The 21452-nt window shown below is 48.3% G+C and overlaps 3 protein-coding genes across 3 annotated transcripts; all 3 read right to left on the bottom strand.

The window, feature by feature from the left end:
* Positions 1 to 2911: 2911 nt before the first annotated feature.
* On the bottom strand, positions 2912 to 17221 carry SAP30L (SAP30 like). The gene is made up of 4 exons (XM_004737758.3): positions 16890 to 17221; positions 12252 to 12374; positions 9933 to 10031; positions 2912 to 8193 (listed from the first exon to the last, which is right to left on the bottom strand). The coding sequence occupies exons 1-4, from the start codon at positions 17085 to 17087 to the stop codon at positions 8065 to 8067; spliced, it is 549 nt and encodes a 182-aa protein (XP_004737815.1). The 5' UTR covers positions 17088 to 17221; the 3' UTR covers positions 2912 to 8064.
* On the bottom strand, positions 13155 to 17026 carry LOC123391939 (40S ribosomal protein S29-like). Its single transcript, XM_045079596.1, has 3 exons — positions 16890 to 17026; positions 15617 to 15711; positions 13155 to 13453 (listed from the first exon to the last, which is right to left on the bottom strand). Exons 2-3 carry the CDS (start codon positions 15639 to 15641, stop codon positions 13275 to 13277), a joined length of 204 nt encoding a protein of 67 aa, XP_044935531.1. The 5' UTR covers positions 15642 to 15711; positions 16890 to 17026; the 3' UTR covers positions 13155 to 13274.
* Positions 17222 to 17363: 142 nt separating the features above from the next.
* Positions 17364 to 17819, bottom strand: LOC123391911 (putative uncharacterized protein ASB16-AS1). The gene has a single exon (XM_045079435.1). It carries the CDS (start codon positions 17817 to 17819, stop codon positions 17364 to 17366), a length of 456 nt encoding a protein of 151 aa, XP_044935370.1.
* Positions 17820 to 21452: the final 3633 nt, after the last annotated feature.

The following is a 21452-nucleotide window of genomic DNA, read 5'->3' as shown; positions in this document are numbered from 1 at the left end:
CCTCATTAAAGTTTAGTAAGTCCACTTACTCAATCCACTCTGGGACAAGGCTGCCTGTGGCTCTCCTGCTTCAAAGAGTGGCATTCCTGAGTTCCCTGATGTGTCCCCAGGATCAGATGACCCTTGGACCCCATCCCAAGAGTGCCTCCAGCTTTTTGACTCGGAAAAGTTTCTCCTCTCCACGCCTGCATTTACTCCTCTATAAACTGCAGTCAACAACGGTCCCTATTCTGTGTAATTGTAGTGAGTGTCAAGGAATCAGCGGGTGTAGAACCAGCAGTGTGTTGTTCAGTGTGCACGCCACACTCAGCAGCCATCCTTGTTTCTAGACAGGAAAGATCCTCATAAACTAAGAAACAGTTAATGGAAGATTCCATTGCGGACATTTATAGTGTTGCCTTCCATGCCGGGCAGAGTGCTCGCGACTATGGATTTTCTTTCTGGTTTTATCCAGATGGGAGATGATCCCTTGCAAGTGTTCCTCTACATAGTGTCTTAGTGTCTCTGTGGCTGGGCATGTCACCGTATTTGCTCAGGCTCTGACACATCTGAGCTGTCAGGTGGAATACAGCTACTTTCTCTCCCTGCACCTGGGTGGTGTCTGTTGAATTCGCTAGTTTCTAAATCTCAGTGTGCAGACAAGTGGTCCGGGAGATCTTGTAAAAATGGTTTCCCGGGCCCCAGGAGGACTGAGGAGCTACTCATTTACTAGGTCTCACTGGGAACTCTGAGCTTAGTAACTCCCGACGAGCCTGAAGCTGCTGGATGGGGAAAGCTCTGGACCACATTCTTCTGAACTTCACTGAGCTTAAGTCTTATGTGGGGAAATTTCAAAAATCCATTATTTCTTGGAATTCGGCCCCTGAGCTTTCTGTTCTGAGACTCCGGGATACAGCCTGGGAATTGGCATCATACACAGCATTCTTAGGGGATTCTGATCAGGGTGGGAGGTGGCGAGTGCCACACTTTCAGAAACGCTGGACTTCAGATGATCCGGAATTCAGCACTGTAAAGGTCTTTTTTTTTTTTTTTTTTAAGGATTTTACTTATTTACTTGACAGAGATCACAAGTAGGCAGAGGGGCAGGCGGGGGTCGGCTGGGAGCAGGCTCCCTGGGGAGCAGAAAGCGCAGTGCAGCGCTCGATCCCAGGACCCTGGGATCATGATCAAGCCAAAGGCAGAGGCTTTAACCTACTGAGCCACCCAGGCGCCCCTATAAAGGTCTGTTTTGAAAAAGGGGTGTCAGGTTCCTAGGACAACTTCTGCACGTGAAGATGTGGATTCATCCTTTCATCATAACCCATGTCCATAGATCCTCACGGGAGGTCGACCCCAGCAGAGGTCAGCCTGCTTGGGGCCAAAGCACCTCCCTGAGGTTCAGTGTGTGTGTGTGTGTGGGGGGGGTTAGAGGAGGACAGCAGGCAACCGGATGCTTCTCTGTGAAAGAAATGGCGGGCTGCAGGCAGAGGGAGGGAAGGAGGAAGGGGACTATGTTACACTCACACGGGGAGACAACATGATGTGGATTAGAACTTCTTTGCTTTCTGAAGGAAATCAACTCAGGGATCATCTAAATGATGGCAAGCCATCAGGAATCCTGTGGGCTCCCAGGGACAGTCCCAGCTGCCCTCAAAACTGCCTCCTGGGGGCGCCTGGGTGGCTCAGTGGGTTAAGCCACTGCCTTTGGCTCAGGTCATGATCTCCTCCTGGGATCGAGTCCCGCATCGGGCTCTCTGCTCAGCAGGGAGCCTGCTTCCCTCTCTCTCTCTCTCTCTGCCTGCCTCTCCATCTACTTGTGATTTCTGTCAAATAAATAAATAAAATCTTTAAAAAACAAACAAACAAACAAACAAACAAACAAAAAACTGCCTCCTGAAAAGCAACTTCCACATAAGAAGTGGACTGGGGGTGGGGGTGAGGTGGTGAGGGGGAGATGCTGCACCATCCATTGAGATGCCTTCAACATTTTAGAGCTGGTATATATTCCTTCAAGTTAATGAAGAAGATGAAGACAAAGATTTATTGCATTTCTTCCTTCCATTCTGCTGACAGAAGTGCACTAAAGGGGCACTAGTGACAGACGTGAAATGAAAGCCTGGAGTCTGAGGCGCAGCTGGGCAAGGGGGCCCACCCCTGGGGCCTCAGGGACCCCCACCCATGAAGCACAGTCAGGTAGCCCCAACAGTTGAGCATGTGACTTGCCTGCGGACTTCGTAACAACACAGACCTGACTCAGTAGGCAGCTGGCAGGCATGGGGGGCAGAGGGTCTGCATTTTTAACAAGCATTTAGATGACGCACCAAGTCTAACTAGCAAGCCTCTATCGTAGATGAAGAAACGCTAGTCCACGACCCGTGAAAGTTGTTTTGGAGACATTTGAACATCGGGATGTTCATATAAAGGTCTAGATGACCAGGTCCTCTTGGGAAATTTTGAGAAGTGGCCACGCAGGGCTGGAAGCCCCACAAGGTGACGACAGGCTGGAACCGCAGGAGTGGGTGCCCTCATGAGGGACCCGCGCTTCCTGGCTGCCCCCTGCAGGCGTTTTGGCCTGCAGTCCTCCAGCCAGGCTCCTGAGATCCCTGCTTCATGGGTGGATAGCTGCAGACCCAGAGCGAAGCTTTTTGCCCAGGGTCTCTGGGATTCTACACAGCCTTCAGATTCCAGCCTCTGGTTGTCAGACCTTCGGTCTCTTTCATTTGAATGAATGGGAGAGCAGGGAATCAACTTCTGCGACCGAAGCTCACTCGCTGTGCACTGGGGTTGGATGGGGGAACGCGGGTACCAGTACTCAGAGCTGGGAGGAAAGACCCCCGTCACCCATCGCTGCAGGACACAGCCAGAGGCCGCGTACGGAAGTGAAGGCATCGGAGGCCCGTGTGGATGGTCAAGGAGAACAACAGAATGTGTCTCTCGTTACTCATTCAGATCATTTATTAAGAGTGAAAGTCGGGCCATCCCATCTGTGTGATATCACCACATGAAAAGTCACATACATACTAAGGAGACCCCACAGAATTGAGAGCCTTTCAACAGTACAGAGCCGTAGATTACAAAATTAAAATACAAATGATCCCCCGAATTTGGCAGGAAACAAGTACAATATGAGGAGGCCTGGAATGGAAGGGCACTTGCTTTTTGATAAGGCAGTTACAAAATGGAACACAAACCCACACTGTGAAAACATTCCGATGGGCATCACGGACAGCAGATGCATACAACAGGGGTCCTGGAAACCCTCCGTCCCTGGTGACGATGTGCTCGTGGAGTGAGAGCAACCGAAGGCTTCGTGGCTTAGGACACAAGCTAGATGAAATAAGGGAGTGTAGACATTTCTACCTTAACAAGAGGTCCCACCTGGCCCCAGACTAGACTCCACCTCAGAGTGTCAGATCCACTTCACCCTTCCTAACCTTGAACTTGGAAAACAGTCCATAATAAAATGAAGAGAACAGAAAGGCACCCCAAAGCACCATGCTTCCTAGGCTGAGACCTGAGACCTTGAGTTCATTTCTCCTTTGGTTCAACTGTCTAACCCAGTAAGAGGGACTGGGAAGCCGCGAATCACAGGGCCTCAGGGTTATGTCTGTCTGAATCAGGGCCAAATGAATGACACAAGCCCAAAGGACCACCCTGAAAGGCAGAAGACTGACCAACAGATCAGACAGCAAGCCCATTTCGTGAGAATTTCAATTCCAGGACAACACTAGAGCTGCTCCCACCAGGACTTCTGAACTCTGGTCTTAAATCATCAGCTAGTTCTGTTCTCCCCAGACATTCATTTGGCAAAACTCAGCTGACTCCTTTCCTGATCATGTTGCACAGCCTCGAGTCCAGCAGCCTGGTTCATAGCCTCTGGGAGCCAGGCTGGCCTTGGGAAACCTCTCTGCTCAGTGGCAAGGTCTCAAACATCTGAAAGCAGCTTACTTTCAACAGGACTTGAGTTATGTGCAAGTCAGAGAGTGAGAAGAGCTCTGGACAGGTCAGGAGGACGGAAGGTTAGTCCAGACCCCCCCTGTGACTCAGACAGGTCATTCTCAATGTCAGTCTCCTGTCTTTAAAATGAATGATGGGGCAAGAACAACCTTACAAGGCTTTCAAGCTTGAAAATACGGCACTTCTCAGACATGGAGACATGTGGCGTGCCCCTCCCCCAAGGTCCCAAGCTTTGTTTTTGCCATAAAAATAATGTATGAAGTACTTGTAGAAATCTTAAAGTACAAGCTCTCAGCAGCCATGGAGCCCTTAAACTCCACACAGTGCAATATTTTACAATCTCCTAGCTAAAAGTTTTCCCAAGTGAGGTGAGCATCAGCTTTTGTGGGGCTAGCACAGAACGTGGGCCCCACCCCTTCTTAGGTTACTTTATCAGGCTGAGAGCATCCCCTCGTCCCTGACCCCCTCCATCCATTTCCACAAGAACACAGGAGAACCAGGCTGATGGGGTTTCTGCAACATCCTTCATCACGGAACTAAATGGACCCATGCTGAAGGGGAAAGACAGCCAGGACACCAAAGTTATCTATCTGCTAGATGCTCCTTCCCAAAAGACAACTGCTGTGCCCTGGGACAGTGCCAGCAATTAGGTGCTTGGCCAAGATGAGTAACTTGTTCCACACACTGTCCCCCAACTGGGCAGAGACTGAGATAGAAATGACAGAGAACGTAGAAAAGCCAGAGGTTTATGGAGATTGAGCAGGCTTCCCCAGGAGGTAGTGAGTTCCCTGTCCTCAGAGGTGTTTAAGCCCAGACTGCCCAAACCCTTGGTGGGACAGTTGCAGGCAGAATGTCAGCACCTGTGGGGAGACTGGACTGATGACTTAAAGACCCTTTCCTAGTTTCTGGATCTCAATATTATAATGACTGAGAGCCTTCAGGTGACTTACATGAAGCAACTTCTCTGGGACCCATGGTCTGGACAGGCTATTTCAATAGACAAGGCCCCCCGAGTAAGTACCCGCTCCTACTTTCTCCCTTCCACCAGGGAGCTGTCCTGCAGAATATTAACCAAAAACTTCCCACAAAATAACCAGTTGAAATGCTAAGGTTAGATGTAACATTCCAGCCGCAAACAATTACTAGTATCTGTTCCTGGAAGGCTAGTAATATCAGCCATGACAGGAACTTCTACAACTTGGCTGCTCTAACGCATACGTGCAATTCCTCGTCATTTTCCAGTGCCAATCCTGAAGCCTTTGCTTTTAATCTTTCATGGGATTCGACTATGAACTTCTTCATGTGATGCTGCCAACCTAAGAGTCCATGGAAATAAAAAGTTTGTCCATTTGTCTTTTTAATACCCTAAGTCGACGCAACACGAGTGGCAGGCTACAGGCACTTCCACGTGACAACCGTCAGGGCATATGAAAGAACCAGACCAGGCTGGGCCGAGGCAGGAACTGTATGTACTCTTTAAGCAGAGAAATGTCGGCTCTGGATTTCACATTCCAGTTTTGCCCAGGAGCACCAAGAGGAGAGAAGGCAATGTTGCAACATTACAGGTGGAGAGAAGCGCAAGAGTCCTTGGCAGGTGTAAAAAAATGTAGGCGGCCATGATGAACACTGCTTTCCCCAAAATCCACTGCTTCGGGGCCATTTCTAACAGGTAGGAGTTGCCTGCCCACAGATGAAGCCTTGGGAAACTGCAGAAGGGCTAAGGCAAGTGGCTTAGTGGTTGGATGAAAGAACAGATTTCTGCACACAAGAAAATTGTAAGTTCATGTAGTTTGGTCTTTCCTCTCATCTGACATGTTTTCAGAGACTGAAAAGATACCCACAGCCTTCACTTTCCAAAACCACCTCTCTTTTAAGGGAAGGAGGCAGGGTGGGGGTGGGGGTCTCCAGCGTGCAGAGCATCTGGTCGAAGGTGAGCGTTTCCCCAGACTTCACACCGGAACAAAAGCATTCTCACAGAGACCCGGGAACAGATGGATCCTAACACCACAGCTTCTTGTATACAAATGGACTGCTGTCTCTCTCAACTAGGAAACCAATTGCTGTTCAAGAAATAGTGTCATGCCCTACACATCAGCAATTTTTGCTTCAACATCAGAAAGATGGGATTTTCTCAGGAAGAGATGGACATTTCCAGAGAGCAGGTGACCAAGGCCTTCACCTGTAGGCGCTACCTGCCCCCAAAACTGTGGCCTGATGAGAAAACATTCCCCTTAACAGAGGGGGGCCTGGTGTTTGATGCCTTCAAGACTTTCTAACTCAGTCTCTCAGGAGAAAGACCTATATAAGCATCAGAACTTTGGGCCTTCTTGATGTCTGCCCATCAACATCCTTCAGCTCTAAGCAGCGAGACAGTCTCTACATACTGAATCTGAAGGACTAAAAACACTCAGAGAGCACCTTGATGTGCCATCCACAGCTGGGTGTATGAAAGCAAGATCCCCTCATAGCCTAGAGTATGTTCTATGTACATTCATTTATACATATGTAAAAAGGCTGCAATCTGCTAGACATGCATTTGGAACACTGGTGAATGCTTTGCTGCAATGGAACACACTGCATTTCAGCGAGGGGGTGGCCTGTCCCCGGTCCACAGACAGCATGGTCCTCTGCCCCACGAACAGACTGCTTAGCTGGAGGTCGTGTTCGGACTTCTCTGTGCTGATGCTCAGAGGAAGCCGTTTATGAGACATGAAAACTCTCTGCCAGGCTAGGCCATCCACGGCTTCTTTTATAATTTAAGGCTTAAGAAAGCACTCACGATTAAAACGGAGTAGGAAAATGATACTTTTGACCATAATATGTGTCAAGATGGTCAGAAATTCAAATCCAAGTCCTAGTCTCCTCCTTTCTCCCACACCCATTCACATCCTTTGTCCCGCAACACACTGATCAGAAACGTTTGTAAAAGCATACTTTTGGATATAAAGCTTTGTTTTCAAAGGAGACTTTGGCTCTGATATAATAAGATATAGGAATCCGGGTTTCTGAACTTGAAAAAAAAGCCAGGTAATTATTCATACTTTAAAAAGTTGTTTTAGCCATCTTCCTCCCCCCAAGAGGGAGGCAAACTGCTCACAAAAATGAATATCAGATGGCACTGACCTCTGTTGCTCAAACCTATGATTTGCTGGTGACCCCGAGCCTAGGGAGTCAAGGCGTCACTTTTTATTCACAGAAATGGACTTCTGAGGAGGAATCACATGATCCTTGGCAGCTTTCTTGGTGATTAGTATTTCTGAAAACACGAGCCCCAAATCACTAAACAGCTCCATTAAAGTCAAAGCATTTATGGCCTGCGAGGATGACTGAAGTCCTACTTCCCAACTTCACCCCAAAGAGTAAAGCATAGACTTGTGTGCAAAGAGCTGCGTCTCCTGTGAGGGCCCCTGCATCAGTGTTTCTGGAACCTCCACAAATATAGCTTGGTACCTGCGACTGCCCTCAAATCCTCCTCTGATGAGAAACCTCCTTTTGGTGCTTCAGATTTCCTCCACACTTTAGAAGTCAAGTGGTGAGCCACAGGAGTGCCAGCGGTCTCGTTAACTGCAGGTATGAAGCAGATGCTAAAAGGCACAGTTAGCCCCAACTCCCCGCCGGCACTAAGTGTTGGTCTACTGTGCGCCAGGCAGGGGCCAGTGCGGGGGACCACTGTCACACTGACCAATCAACGACAAATGCCAGCAACAAAGCGGGGCACGCCTGTCCCCAGGAGACTCAGGTCTGCTCACGCTCCTCTGGCTGACTGTACCCCACTGCTCCTCCAGGCCTATACCTCACACAAGGCAGAATGGTCGTACAAGGTGAGTACCAACATATTTTTTGTCCCACATTTCCAGGAGAATTGACTTAATGCGCTGTTGAATGCTGCTGTACGTCATTTTTAAATCTCTTAGTGCTCTTGATTTTTCAGTCCGGTAGTTGCCTTAAAAGAAAGTCTTTGTATACACATGCTGAACATGAGAATATAATCCTCCTGACCAAAAAGATTTACAGTATTCATCATTCAACTTTTTTATTTACAATAAAATGTAACAGTCTTTATGGGCTTACACGCAGATTTCACCTGTGCATTCAGCATTATACTTCATTCCATGATGCATTCAGTCCTCACTCGAGCTGTTTGCTGCCCTCCGATTTCTGGTCCAGTCGACTCTTGTTACTCTTCACCATGTAGATGAAGTAGGCGAGCGTCTCTTTTTCATTCACAGGTATGTTCCTGAAGTGTCGGCTGACGGTCTACGTGGGGGAAAACACCAGAGTCTGTTAAAGCATCGCCTACATCAGGGCCACAAATCCTGCACTACGCAAAAGAGGGAGCAGGGGTTGGCGTCTAGAACTAGGAAGGGGTTCTGATTGCTGCAGAACTCAGACACTCTTCTCCCCCAGGAGGCAGGGTGATTCGGTTTCCAGGCCTCTTAAAGCAGTACTTGAACCCACAACATTGCCAACGTGCAGTTCTGTTTCAGTGGCAACCAGCTATCCATCATGGGACAATCTCAAGAGCATCCCTAAGGAGGAGGAGGCGGGGATGGCTCTGCTTGGCCAGCTGCTGCCATCACCAGCTCTCAGGCCCTGGCACCACCAGGCAGAAAAGTGTTTGTAAAAGCATTATTTGAGAGAGAGAGAGAGAGAGAGAGAGAGAGAGAACAAGCAAGCATGAGAGGAGAGAAGGTCAGACGGAGAAGCAGACTCCCTGCAGAGCTGGAAGCCCAATGCGGGACTCAATCCATGGGCTCCAGAACCATGACCCGAGCTGAATGAAGGCAGATGCTTAACTCAGTGAGACACCCAGGTGCCCCCAAAAGTGTCTTTTTAAAACTGTGTCAAATGAATTGCCAATTGGTTAGATGTAAGTATTTGATCCAAGAATTCATCTAAATAGTACACAGCTGCCTTTTGAAAGACATATCACATTTGAAAAATAATTCATTTACCGTGCACTCCTGACACCTGGCTTTGTTTTACAAGTCCTGAGAATGCAGATTTGCGCCTGCCCCGCCTCACTACCCCTTTCAGCAGGGTGAATGCTGGCAAAGGGGTAACGTGATCTTATGGTAAGAAGGAGGTGTATACTTCTATCTATCTTTTATCTAGACGCTGTGGAAGGAAATTTAAGAAAAAATGATGTATTGGCAAGAAACCTCTAAAGGAAAGACCAAAAACCAATGGGGCTGTCACCATTTAAGGAAATTTCTGAATGGACTGAGGGGGCTGGGACAGATCAAGAGTCCGAGAACTAGCACTATAGAGTGGTGACGTCTGGATGGAAGCACTGTATTTTTCTTTTTTCCACTTTCCCCATTTTCAACAGTAGGCAGAAAAGCACATTGAAAAAAGAGGGTAAGAGGTAACCTGCACAAATGCCACTAGGACAGAAGTATCAAGCCAGGCTGTCAGTATGTTCCAACAAGGGCCAAGGGAGCATTCCCCTCTCCTAATTGTCTTAAGAGCTCAGGGTAGGAGAAAAATTTCTTGGGTTCTATTCGTTATAATAAATACTTCCATTACCAACATCAGAGAAGAAATCAAAGGAAAAACTGAAGAAAAAGAACAGCTCCTACAGAACAGGAGCAATGGTTTTGGGGTGATTAATCTGACATACCTGATGTGCAGGAAGGACCGTATTTATGCAGAATCTTACAAAACGAGATTCAAACAAATGCACCAACAAAAGCATGCTCAGGACTTATAATCAGGAGCCTCAAGAGTCCAGGCTCAATTCTGCTACTAATTTGCCATCTGATTTTAAGCAAGTCTTTTCCTCTCTTGGTGCCATGATTTCTCTTATAGAAAGAGGACCTTTCCAGGTCTTACTGCTGTGGGATTCTAGATTGTAGGAAGAGAGGGAACAGGGAATTACTTGCAGAGCTACAGAGGGCATTAGGATCGACATGCATAGCAGCAGGGAGAATCAAGATCACCATCAGAAGCATAGTGTTGGCTCTCTCTTTTTGCAGTGCAATTTGTCTACCTACTTCTGCTAACTGGGCCTTATTGAAGCCTGGTCTGGTCTGCAATTTGTAGTGTCGTTTATAACGCCGTAGAGTGTTCACCTGCAACTGGAACAGATCAACCTGGAGAGAAGAGGAGAAACATGTTATCCATCACCTGACTAGCCACGGCTCACCGAGAGCACATTATGTGCCCAGCACTACACTAAGATGGACGGGGTGGGGAAGAGGACTACGGAGATGTCTTAGGAATGGTCCACTGAGGACTAAAAACTGGCTGGGAAGACAAAAAAAAAAAAAAAAAAAAAAAAATCAAAACCCAAACAAACAGTGGAAAAGAGTTCTAGCTGGAGAGGGGTGGTCCCGGGAGGCTCACGGAAGCCATAAAGCTTAAGCTAAGGAGAACAGGGCTAGACTATGGAATGAGAGAAAGACCACGAAAGACCACGAGCGCAGGAAGCCAGGAGATGAAGAGACAGACTCAGGTGTCATTGGTAATCACGATGCGTTTAAAAGGTGAGACTGGAGGGCAGCATGTCTTGAAAAAGCCGAAGGAGTGACACAGGTGGTGGTGGGGGGGGGGATGTTCAGGAAGATGGATCTAGTGGGGGTTTGTAGGGAAGACTGATGGACGGGCAGGCAACGTTGCTGTAGCAGTGATCAGAAATGAGATGCTTAAGTTGAGCTTTGGAGGCTGCTAATAACGGAGGGGTACACCAAGCATGGGGAGCAAAGGTAAACCCAGACAGGCATCCTGGAGGAAGACAGGCCTGAGCTTGGTAGCGGACCATATGGCGGGGCGTGAGGAAGGACTACGGGAGGTACTGCTGTTCCCAGAGTTCTTCCCTAGGCTCAGCCTTCAGGTGCTGGAACCCTGACCAACTCTCCAGAGAAAACTCGAAAGCTACTGTGGCCAGTGTACAAATCAGCAGGTTAGGTTGGGGATCTCTGCAGATGACTGGATAACAGAGGGAAAGGACCCCCCCTTCTTTTTCTAACACAGGAAGAGAGGAAAGCTGCACAGTCATGAAGTATTGAAGGCCCAGACATTGGGCTGCTTTTACCTGCCTCTAAAAGAGATGTTCTTGCTTCAGGCAGGTGGAGGGCACTTAAAAACAAAATGAATGATCAATATGAGGGACCAAAGTCCTTCATTCTTTTCAAAACATTCCTCAAACCCCCTTTTTTTTTTTGTAAAAAGCAATGAAATTGAATACATCCATTTCTTTATGAAATAATAATACTAATGCTGAAGGCAATAGAAAAATGCTGTAAACCAATGCTAGAGAAAGGGACATAGGGAAGGGTGGAAGGAAAGGACCCTATTTTCAAAGGTTTTCTCCACATCTTCAGACAAAGGCCCACCTACTCTTTCTATTCCTACGCAGTCATTTCCACTCTGAGCGCTAACAGGCGGTTGCCTTATGAAATATTCATGTGTCAAATATTCAATGTACATTACAAACGGGTTTTCTTCTGCTGAGTCTTAAGTGAAAACAACGTAGACAGAAAGAAAATTCAATACTCCTTCCTGTAGCCTTGCTCAATAGGCACCAGCACCTTGAAGGTTCGAGAAGCCTAGGTCTCATCATCCAGTGCAACGGTTCTTAGCAAAGAACGGTTTTGCCCCCAGAGGACATCCTCTAATGTCTGGAGGCGTTTTCTGGATGGTCACTACTGTGGTGACTGGCATCTAATGGGTAGAATCCAGGAATGCCGCTAACCATCCAACGATGCACAGGACAGCCCCCACGACAAAGACTCCTCTGGCCCCAAATATCAACAGTGCCAGGGTTGAGAAACCCTGGGCCCTTATAACTGACTCTGGAGTGGCTCCTGGGGAACCAGCCTGGACCAGGGACCAGAGCTGTATGAACTGACAATGTACACCTTTATTTTGCAGATCAGAAAACAGAGGGCCAGGAACTCCTCCCAATCCTTACAAAGCTTAGTCTCCAACTCTAAAGGCAAAAAAAAAAAAAAAAAAAAAAAAAGTTTTAAGAAACTTGACACTGTGGTTATATTCCAGAATGTATCAGGGGCTTCTTGCAGAAAGGCTGTATGGCCTGGTGCACAGGGCAGTGGCCGGAAGACCCCGAACTCTATGTGTGACCTCAGGTCTCCATGCCTGTCTGTAAGATGGGGCAGTGAGACTGACTCATTTCTAAGTTTTCAGGTCTCAGATTCAGTATTACCATGATTCTATGATTTGCTTTTCAAATAAACCACAGCAAACAAAGGGGACTAAAATTATTTACTCCAAAAAGCAGACCAGACCAGAGATAAGGATCACATTAGAACCCACTTTTCCAGCTTTCTCAAGCAGATTTCTTTGACTTTTACCTCAGGAATGTCAGTGTCATGCTCAGGAGAATCTCCGCCGTCGTCGCTTGTCTTCCTCTTCCTTTTATTTCGTACACTCTGGATGAAATTTTTGTGGAAGTCGCAGATATACAGGTGCCTTACCTGATGGGAAGCAAATTAAAGTGAGACTTGCCAGTTCCAGGGGAACAGCAACAGGCAGCTCTCGAGCCACAGGGCTTCTCTCCTTTGCAACGCATTGAAGAGACAGAAGGAAGAGCAACGTGGAGACCCCAATTTCCAGGAGTTTACTGCTGAGTTGTAGAACGAGAAGCCCACAAAGGGACACAAATACTACCATCATACCGGGCAACAGCTCATAAAAGTCCCCCCTGAAGGCCAGAGACAGTAGGTGGCAGGGCTTCACCAAAGGGAGAGAGGCTTGTGGCTGGGATAGTCAGTGTTTTGGTCTCTGACTAAAGAGGATTTATGGGTAGATAGGAAAGATTCTGAATTAGAAGATGAATCAAGACTTAAGAGGAGTTTCAAATACAGACTACAAGGAGATTCGGCGGTAGGGGACACGAGAACAGCTTAGACTTTCCTTCAGACAAGACAGAGTCCCCCAAAGTTTTAGAAGCGGGGAGTGATGTGACCTATAGGAGATGTGAATTTACAACAGGCTGGAAGGCAATATCCCAGGAAGAAGGAAAGAAGGGACAGTGTAACGGGGAGACTGGACTTCCCACTTTGACACTGACAACAGCTACTATTGCAGGAGGACCTCTCTCTGAAAAACGTTATTCCTGTGTATCCCAGTTATACTTCTCGCACCACCACACATCTGGTCCACAAAGAGAAGTGGAAAGAGATGCAGAAACTCTCCTTCTCCCAGAAACCACATGAAAGAAGCTGGATGTTCCCGCCGACCTTTTTTCCCCTCACTTTAAAGCACTCATAATTTGAGGATTTTTATTTTATATACAATGAGATGGCATTAAGGTGAATAGGTATCTTGGATATCTGCAGGTAGGTATCTTGGATGACCCATTCAAGGAAGTTCACTTAATCCAACTTAATGAAGCCTCTATCCCTCGCATACTGACGGAAACACTGGTGGCACTTACTGAGGCCGTATTTCCGGATCAGACCGCGCCGGTTTGAGCAGACGCGGCAAGAAGGAGAACCCTGGCCAGATTTCCTCAGATGACTCCAGTAGAGCTGCCGGTGACCCATCTTGCTCTCTTGGATGCAATGAGGCGAAAGGAAAGAGCTAGCACACGCACGCCTCCTGCCAACTTTCTAATGCAGGTTGGAGGCATATGGGCAAGTGAAGGCGGCAACTGCAGCTGAGAGGTGAACGTGTTTTTATTTCAGAATGGAAGCACCAAGGGTGCCTGGGGGAGCCACTCCAAACCCTACCAGAAATGAAATGCCTGTGTAAATGCCTTGGGGTTGTTGACACTGGAACAGATGCTAAACAAATGTTCTTGAGAGACTTCCGAATTTGTATTTATTCCCTAAATTCTTAAGACAAAACTAAGCTGATTGGAAGCCAGCACTGATTCAGATCTCTGCATGGAGAAAATAATGAAAACTTCTTTTTAGTCAGTGAATTAGCACCTTCATTGGGTTGGATTGGTGGGTCCGGGCACTTTCTGGTTTACTCTGCGGCCTTGACTTGCAGACAGCAGGCACTCTGAGTGTACCTGTGCCAGCACGTGCCATCCCTCCTGTCTGAGAGCTGCGTGGGCCAGCAAAAGCCACCGTTTACATATGGTCACAAATTTGAGTATCTTGGCTGGAGTCCACTCTGCCAAAGGACTTTTGGACACAGCCTGTGTCATTGTCCCAACAAACCCCTCCTAGTCAATGCACAGACCACTGGCCATGCTGTCACCAGGGAAGAAAGCATACTACTCCTCCCTGACGGGAAACTGGCCCTCATGTTGGCTAGTACCATATGGAAACTCTGAGATGAAGCAGCTGCTCAACTTCGTAGAGGGACATACGTGGTAGGAGAACAGGTGATTTCCTGAAGCTGTGGCTGGGAGGTTTTAGGTTAGGACACTAGAATAATGGAATTCTGGATGGGAGAGAACTTAGCAATCACCACTATAACCCCACTGGCCCTGATCTCATTTTCTATAGAGATAAACGGAAGTCACACAGATCTTGTTATGATCTGGCCAAGGTCACCCAGGCCTTCTGACCCCTCGTGTCCTTTCCTACTCCAGCATTTTCTTTTCTTTCTTTTTAAATTATTTATTTATTTATTTGACAGACAGAGATCACAAGTAGGCAGAGAAGCAGGTGGGGGCGGGGAGAGCAGGCTCCCCACTGAACAGAAAGCCTGATGTGGGGCAGGATCCCAGGACTCTGGGATCATGACCTGAGCCAATGGCAGAGGCTTTCACCCACTGAGCCACCCAGGTGCCCCATACCCCAGCATTTTCTTTATACTCTTCTCAACTTCTACTTTTCTCCAGCATAAAGCAGAAAATGTCAATTGGAGGAATGTTTGAAAGCATGTTATGTATCAATAGCTCATAGAGCACAGCCAATGTCTACATGAACTGAGTGTAAGCTGCCTGAGTTGGATTTCTGGTGCTATTATTTTAAAAGGTTCTCTGCTAGGCCCTTTTACAAGATAAACAGTCATTACTTCTCCTTCAACATTTTCAAATATGTACCAGTTTTCAGAAATTTCAGAGCTCAGAGGCCTTTGGGGGTAGAGGTGGAGGAAGGAGGGTGGCAGCAAAGGCTCCAGTGTTTTTCTTTTCTCTTTCGATTTCTGTAACAGCTAAAAATTCTCGTAACATGGCAGTTTCTTAGATTGAATTCCTGCCCAAGCCTGTGAGAATGAAGTAGAATCCCCTTCGGAAATAATGATTCTGCACCACCACCTAGAAACAAATTGTGAGTAATTCCACCTTGAAACACTACTCCTCCAGAGCGTCACTTTTGGGGAACTCCACTGCCAGGCTCATGCTGCCTCTGTTGTAGGCAGTGTGTGTGAAACCACCAACATAGCCCAACACAGGTTTCCCAGCGAGGTCACTGGGTAAATGGAGCCCCAGTGGTAGCAGCACAATTGCTCAGATGTCATGGCATCCAAGGATTTAAAAGAGCTGGAAATTTCTTTCTTTTCTTTTCTTTTTTTTTTTTTTTTTTTTTGAGGACTGGAAAACATTATAAGCTGCTCAGGCAAAGGCTCCCAACCACCTACACAATAGGTAGGCAGCGTTTCCAAGAGGATGAACTCACTGCTGTCTTAGAATTAGGCACTTCATTTCAATACATGTCCTAATCTGGACCTCCTTAGTGTCTAGCCAGTTGTTTGCTCTCCCATGAATTCCTTTCATTCATTCACTGATAGATTTGTAGTAAGAAAGTCATTAACTCACCCCCAGCCATTTTAAAAAACAGCATCTTCCAAGTGTGGCAAATGTACTGCAATTGTTAACATAATACAAATAAATTGCTGGTAGGAGGGAAGAGCCTGGAAGAAGAGGCAAAGATTTTTTATTTATTAAGACTTCATCAATCAAGGCTTATGGCATGGGGCTTGGAAGTAAGTCAGATAATGGATTTAAGAAATTAACCAGCCTCTTAGTCACTGGGTGAGGTTGGCACTGTCACTTCTTATCTCTGGGCCTCAGTTTCACCTGTAAGATCCGAAGAAGAAAAGTGCATGTCTTTTCAGTTTAAAAAGCAATCTCTAATTTCCCTCAACAGTGGAATTTTGGTCCTAAAAGAGAATGGATGTTAACCACCTGAGCTTTTAGCTGGGCTACCTGAATATTAAATATCCCTTAACTCATTTCCAATTCCTAATCACAAGGCAGCCACTTAAAGCTTGCAGCAACAGATGTCAAACTAAAAAGTTCTTAATTGGTTGACAATAGGCACATCTTTAGAATTGTTAACTAGAAGTGGTGAAATCACACGGGGAAAGTTTTCCTATGATTAGGCACAAAACACAGGGCGATTCTATTCAAATTCAAAGCGCTCTCCCCAACGCCTTTCTAAAGAAGCTACCCCTAAGAAAGGTGATTTTCTTCCTCCCCATCACTCGGACTGCAAAGAGCTTCCTCCCAAGACTTGGTCTTGGCCTTATTTCTGCCTCATCCTTGAAAATTCCACCTCCCCGTAGCTGCATGCGAAGCAGCGAGCTCGGTGACCCTCGGCAGAAGCCAAGGCCGCGGCAGGGGGGTGGGGCGGGGGGAGTGGGAAGTAACTGCCACCTTTCCTTTTCTGAAGGTATAACAGGGTTCCGAGGAGAGAGAAGTTGAAGAAGAGCTGGGTCCCTTCATCACCCCCTCCCCAACACTTGCTCCTTCGTGGGCCAACAGAATTAACACAAGTCTCTCGGCCCCGATATCTAAACCACTACAATAAGCCCTAAACTGCTGTTAAGTGTTCCCAGGCAGGAAAGGTCCTCGGAAGCCCCCCTTCCTCCGCCCCCCAACTCCCCGGATTTGGGCAGAATCCCAGTCCGAGCCCGTCTGCGCTGAAGCGGCCTTTGAAATCCCGAGTGCAACTCCCCAGTTTGCAGATAAAGGGCGGCGAGGCCCAGGGCGGGGAGGGCCCCGGGGTCCGGCCCGCAGCCAGGAACAGCGGCCGAAGGGTGGCGGCGCGCGGGGACCTAGCCGGGGCCAGGGGCGGGGGCGGACTCACGCTCTTGTCGATGTCCAGCTTGAGTTTCTTCTGCGAGATGCTCTTCTGGACCCTCTTGCTGAAGGAGGCGTTGCCCGCGGGCCGGACGCAGCGCTCGCCGTCCTCGATGAGGCAGCAGCTCTGGCCGTAGCCCGGGGCGGCGGCGGGGGCGGCGGGGGGCCCTTCGCGGCTGTCCTCCTCCGTGCTAAAGCCGTTCATCTCCCCGCCCCGGGCCGGCCCCTCTGCGGGAGGATCCCCTGTAGGCCACTCTGCGGCCGCGCACCCCGCGGGGCAGGTCGCCGAGGCCCCCGCACCCGAGGGTCCCGGAGTCCGTCTCCAGACCAGGCGCTGCTCTGCCCCGCGCCGGGGAGGCCCGGCTCTGCTCCGCCGCGCTCCGGCTCCTTCGGCCCCCGGCCCCGCGCCTCCGGAAAGCCCCTTACTCCCCGCTCGAGGCCCCGGGGTCGGCTCCCGCGGCTCGCAGGGCCCCGCCGGGGGTCACCCGGAGGTGCCTTCTGCCGGGGGCCCAGAACCGTTACCCTTCGGCGGGGGCGTCCGGGAGGGCGTCCCAGGAAGCAACCGGTCCCCGGGGACTCTGGACCCGGCTTGCCAGGGGGTTTCCAGGGCCCCCGCCGGCTCCCGCCTTCTTTCGGCTGCGGGGCAAACTCGCCGCCGGGCAGCTCCCCCGGGGTGGCGCGGCCTCCCCGCGCGGGGCCCGGCCTCGAACCCGCGGCGCCCGGGCCCCGGGGCGCGTCCGGCTCGCCCCACCCCTGCAGCCACTCGGCTGCGCCCCGAGTCCCGCGGCAGCCCCTGGGCCGCCCGGCCGCCGCCCGCCCAAGGCTCCGCACCACAACAGTTCGCTCCCCCGCCCTCCGCGGGACAGCGGAAGTCCCGCCTCAGCGCGACCATTGGCTGCGTTTGCTCTATGGGCGGGGCCTCCGCCGCCGCTGGCATGCTCCATTGGGCACCTCCGCCGCCAGTCCTCGGAGCCTGGCTACTTCCTGGACTCTGCTGGGATGGGTTCAAAGTAGAGAAAGTGGAAGAGGGAAGAGTTACCCGGTGCGGGCGGGGAACGGGGCCGCACTCTCTTCAGGCCGGGGGAGGGATGGTGAGCGGGGGTCTGGCTGGACAGAGGGCCAGACTCCCGGAACGGAGGAGCACATTCGGGGGCGTACGGAAGTGCAGACGTGGGCGGGGGTGCCGAGGGACAAACATAGGGAGGGGTATTTGAGGGGGGACCTTACGGGGATAGAGGTTCTGCCATGAGAAGGACAGACAGGGTAAAACCGAAGAACCAGGGTTCAGAGGACCCGCAGACCGGTGGGACGTAGGGTGGGTGAAATAGGACAGAAAGCCAGACATGGCGGGAAAGACTGAGGGACAAGCCGGTACAGATACGTGGAAAGACATGCAGAGGAGAGGATGAGGGACTGATGGCGGGTGTTGCAAGGTAGTCGGATGCTTCCGGGCGGCGGAGACTTCAGACTGTAGAGACGGACTGGCTTGGTGCGCGCGGAAAGAGGAGGAGAGGGAGGAAGAAGACCCCTAGGGGGCTTGGGTGACCCCTCGGCTGGGAAGAATCGGAAGTCATTATAGGGTCTAGAGGGTGGACTCGGTGAACCGCGGGGAAGAGGAGGGGCTGCGGAGCACGCGGAGAAAAGGTTGGGGGTGGAGGATCAAGGGCCAATCTCCGCATAGGGAAGGGCTTGCGGTGTGCGGAGTCCCTCGCTGGAGCTCTGTAAGCCGTAGCTTCTATTTCAGCCTTCTGGTCTGCCTGCAAGGTGACCGTGCCCTACCAACACTCTGAGCTTGGGGTTCGGCGCCAGGGCATCACACACACTTTAAAAGGCCTTGGGGAAATCTTCTAGTCTAGCACCCCAGTTAGGCCACCGTTGAGTCACAAATGAGGGCCTGTGGCCCGTCGTAGGGACTAGACCAGGGTCACGCTGTCATGCAATCATTTAGGGATGGGTAGCATTGACGGGGGTGGGGGGGGGGAGATGGGGGAAGGGTGGAGAGGCGGTACGGAGGGGCGAATGTTAGGTGTGCAGGTGTACCTATTTTGGTAGTACTAGCTGGCTTGGCGTTGAAGAGGCTTCTTGTTTGCGTCCTGATGAAAGAGGGAAAACCACCAGTTTCCATGTTCTTAAGCAGATGCCCTGTGATCTTAAAATTTCTTCAGTAACTTTAACCATATTTGTACGCTCTAGCCTAGTAATTTCACATGTGGGATAGCCATTTTAGGAAATTGGCCTACCAGAGAAAAAATAAAACGATGATGTCCGTTGTAGGAGTATAACAGGAAAATTGAAAAAGAACCTCAAGTTCCACGAGAGAAGTGGTTAAGTAAACTAACATCTTCAGAATGAGATATTTTGTGATGTTTTCCACATTTAAGGTAGTTTCAACATCAATGTAAATTTTTTCTATATATAATAATTCATCATTTACTCTTCAACAAAGAATTGATGAGTTGGAGAAGTGCTCTATTCATGGTAAGTTAAAAATGCAGGATATAAAATTGCATATGGGATATGATGTGTGTACATCTTAGTTTAAAAAAAAAGGGGGGGGGGAACAAAGCAACTATTTGTGTATCAAATGTACACCGAAGTACTAATAGTAATTATTTGTGGGTAGCGGAAATATGGCTGATATTTTTCTCCTTTTGGTCTACTTTGCATTTTCCCCAACAAGCATTTACTGCTTTTGTAGTAGGAAGAATAGAGTGAAAATTAATGTAAAAAAGGGCACAGTTTAATAAAATTTCTCACTCAGAGTTCATACATTCAGAAGCAAATTATCGAGCATATTATGTACACTCCTTTCAGGGTTGGCCACAGGAGAAGGATAAAACATAATCGCTGCCCTAAAAGAGAGTATCTTCTAGTAGAGGAGCTCAGATACATATACAAAAAACAGCTGGGTATCCGTACAAGTCAGCGTGTGATGTTGGTTCCAAAGTTGACCTGTATAGGTGAGTGCTCTACATTTCCCACATATATTTCACCCTTACATTTTTTTTTTTCAATACCCCACTTGCATCCAGCGCCAGGCTGCTACAAAACACACAGCTTCCTCAGCAGTAGCTTCCTCTGGCATTGCCCCTAGAGCAGGGGAGGAGGACAGACAGGTGACATTTCCTTGGGTGCTCTTTCTCAGCCCTACGGGTATTGGCTGCTCCTTATCTGTTATTTCTGTATTCTGTAGATTTCTCTTTACTCTCTTTTACTACAGTACCCTGTTATAATTAATAACCACATTAATTTTCCTCCTTTCAAATTGCTGTGTGATTTCTGTCTCCTAATTGGACCCAGACTGATAACCCCAACCTCTGTGTAATTTTTTGAGTAGTGGGGGGGCATATGCTTTTAACTACCCCTTATATACAATCCTAGAGTCTTCCTTCCAGGAATATTTTATTGTAAGTTCTCCCCCATGTTATTATGTAGTTCAGTTCCAAATAGCAATATTTGGAAAAAATTCTGATTCCTTTGCTAGGGGAGTAAATCCGGAATTCCAGAAAGGAAATATAAATATTCAGATAATGAAGAAATGAATAGAGAAAGCTTCTGTGATTCTTGGTCTGCTTTGTGTAGGATTTGAGATTGTTGAAACAGTCAAGAGAATCTGCTTTGCTACCGAAGCGAGCACCAGATAATGAAGAAATGAATAGAGAGAAGCTTCTGTGATTCTTGGTCTGCTTTGTGTAGGATTTGAGATTGTTGAAACAGTCAAGAGAATCTGCTTTGCTACATTTATAAATTTAGGTAATTAATTTACGACAGTTGCTTAAGTGCTTAGAAAGCTCTTGCTTTTAAGATTTTCAAGTTGGTCCTGTTGGGCATTTAAAGTGTTTGAGAAAATTAGGCATATTAAATTTGTAATTGTAGTCTGAAATGTCTAAGGGAATTTGATTAATTAAAGCTGTAAGTCTATGAAATGTTTAAGGAGGACTGAATGTACTAAAACTTCAGAATTAATTCAACAATAATCAAAGAACAAGTAAAAGTGATCTTATCTTTATACAAAAATCACTAGATTTATAATAGAATAACAAGATTTGTCAATTGAACATAAGGCCTTTGACAAAAGCTAGGTTTTATAATGGGCAACTTGAGTATGTAGCTGTAAGATTCTTTTCCATGTCCAAATCTACCTCCAGATATTTAAAATCACAGGTATATAACCCCCAACCTTATAGTTCTAGCTGAGGCCTCTCTTCTGAGCTGCAGAAAGCAACATCCAGTTCTTTGCTCAGACGCTCAAGAGGCATCGCATACCCAGATGTACAAGTTAGAAACTTTTCTGTTCCCCGAATATTTTAACTATGCAGCCTGTACCCCTTGATTCTCCGTGCCTTTCACCCCACTCAAAGCCCACCCATCATTGAAGCACATTCTCCATCCGAAAGGTATTTAGAATCTGTCCCCTTTGCTTCATACCCTACGGCCAGCAGCACTAGCGGAGGGCACTATCATCTTGTGCCTACAATGCATCACTGGCCTCTCAGCTGGTCCCTAAAACACTCTCTTCTGACAGAGCCTCCATACAAACCAGACCTTGCTGTACAATTCTTAAGGCCTG

This window comes from Mustela putorius, unplaced genomic scaffold, assembly GCF_011764305.1.
Source record: "Mustela putorius furo isolate JIRA1106 unplaced genomic scaffold, ASM1176430v1.1 tig00000407_pilon_pilon_pilon, whole genome shotgun sequence".
NCBI classification, from domain to species: Eukaryota; Metazoa; Chordata; class Mammalia; order Carnivora; family Mustelidae; genus Mustela; species Mustela putorius.
The sequence above is the reverse complement of the archived record's forward strand: the minus strand, read 5'-3'. Positions and strand labels throughout refer to the sequence as shown.

Excerpts from the sequence above, each read along its gene's own strand:
- LOC123391939 (XM_045079596.1), bottom strand. The coding sequence starts at position 15,641 with ATGCTGTTTTTTAAAATGGCTGGGG. Across the intron at positions 13,454-15,616 it reads GTTTTTTAAAATGGCTGGGG|AGAGCAAGATGGGTCACCGG; the intron begins GTGAGTTAATGA and ends ATTGCATCCAAG.
- SAP30L (XM_004737758.3), bottom strand. The coding sequence starts at position 17,087 with ATGAACGGCTTTAGCACGGAGGAGGACAGCCGCGAAGGGCCCCCCGCC. Across the intron at positions 12,375-16,889 it reads AGCTGGACATCGACAAGAGC|GTAAGGCACCTGTATATCTG; the intron begins GTGAGTCCGCCC and ends GCTTCCCATCAG. Across the intron at positions 10,032-12,251 it reads ATGACACTGACATTCCTGAG|GTTGATCTGTTCCAGTTGCA; the intron begins GTAAAAGTCAAA and ends TCTTCTCTCCAG.
- LOC123391911 (XM_045079435.1), bottom strand. The coding sequence starts at position 17,819 with ATGCCAGCGGCGGCGGAGGCCCCGCCCATAGAGCAAACGCAGCCAATG.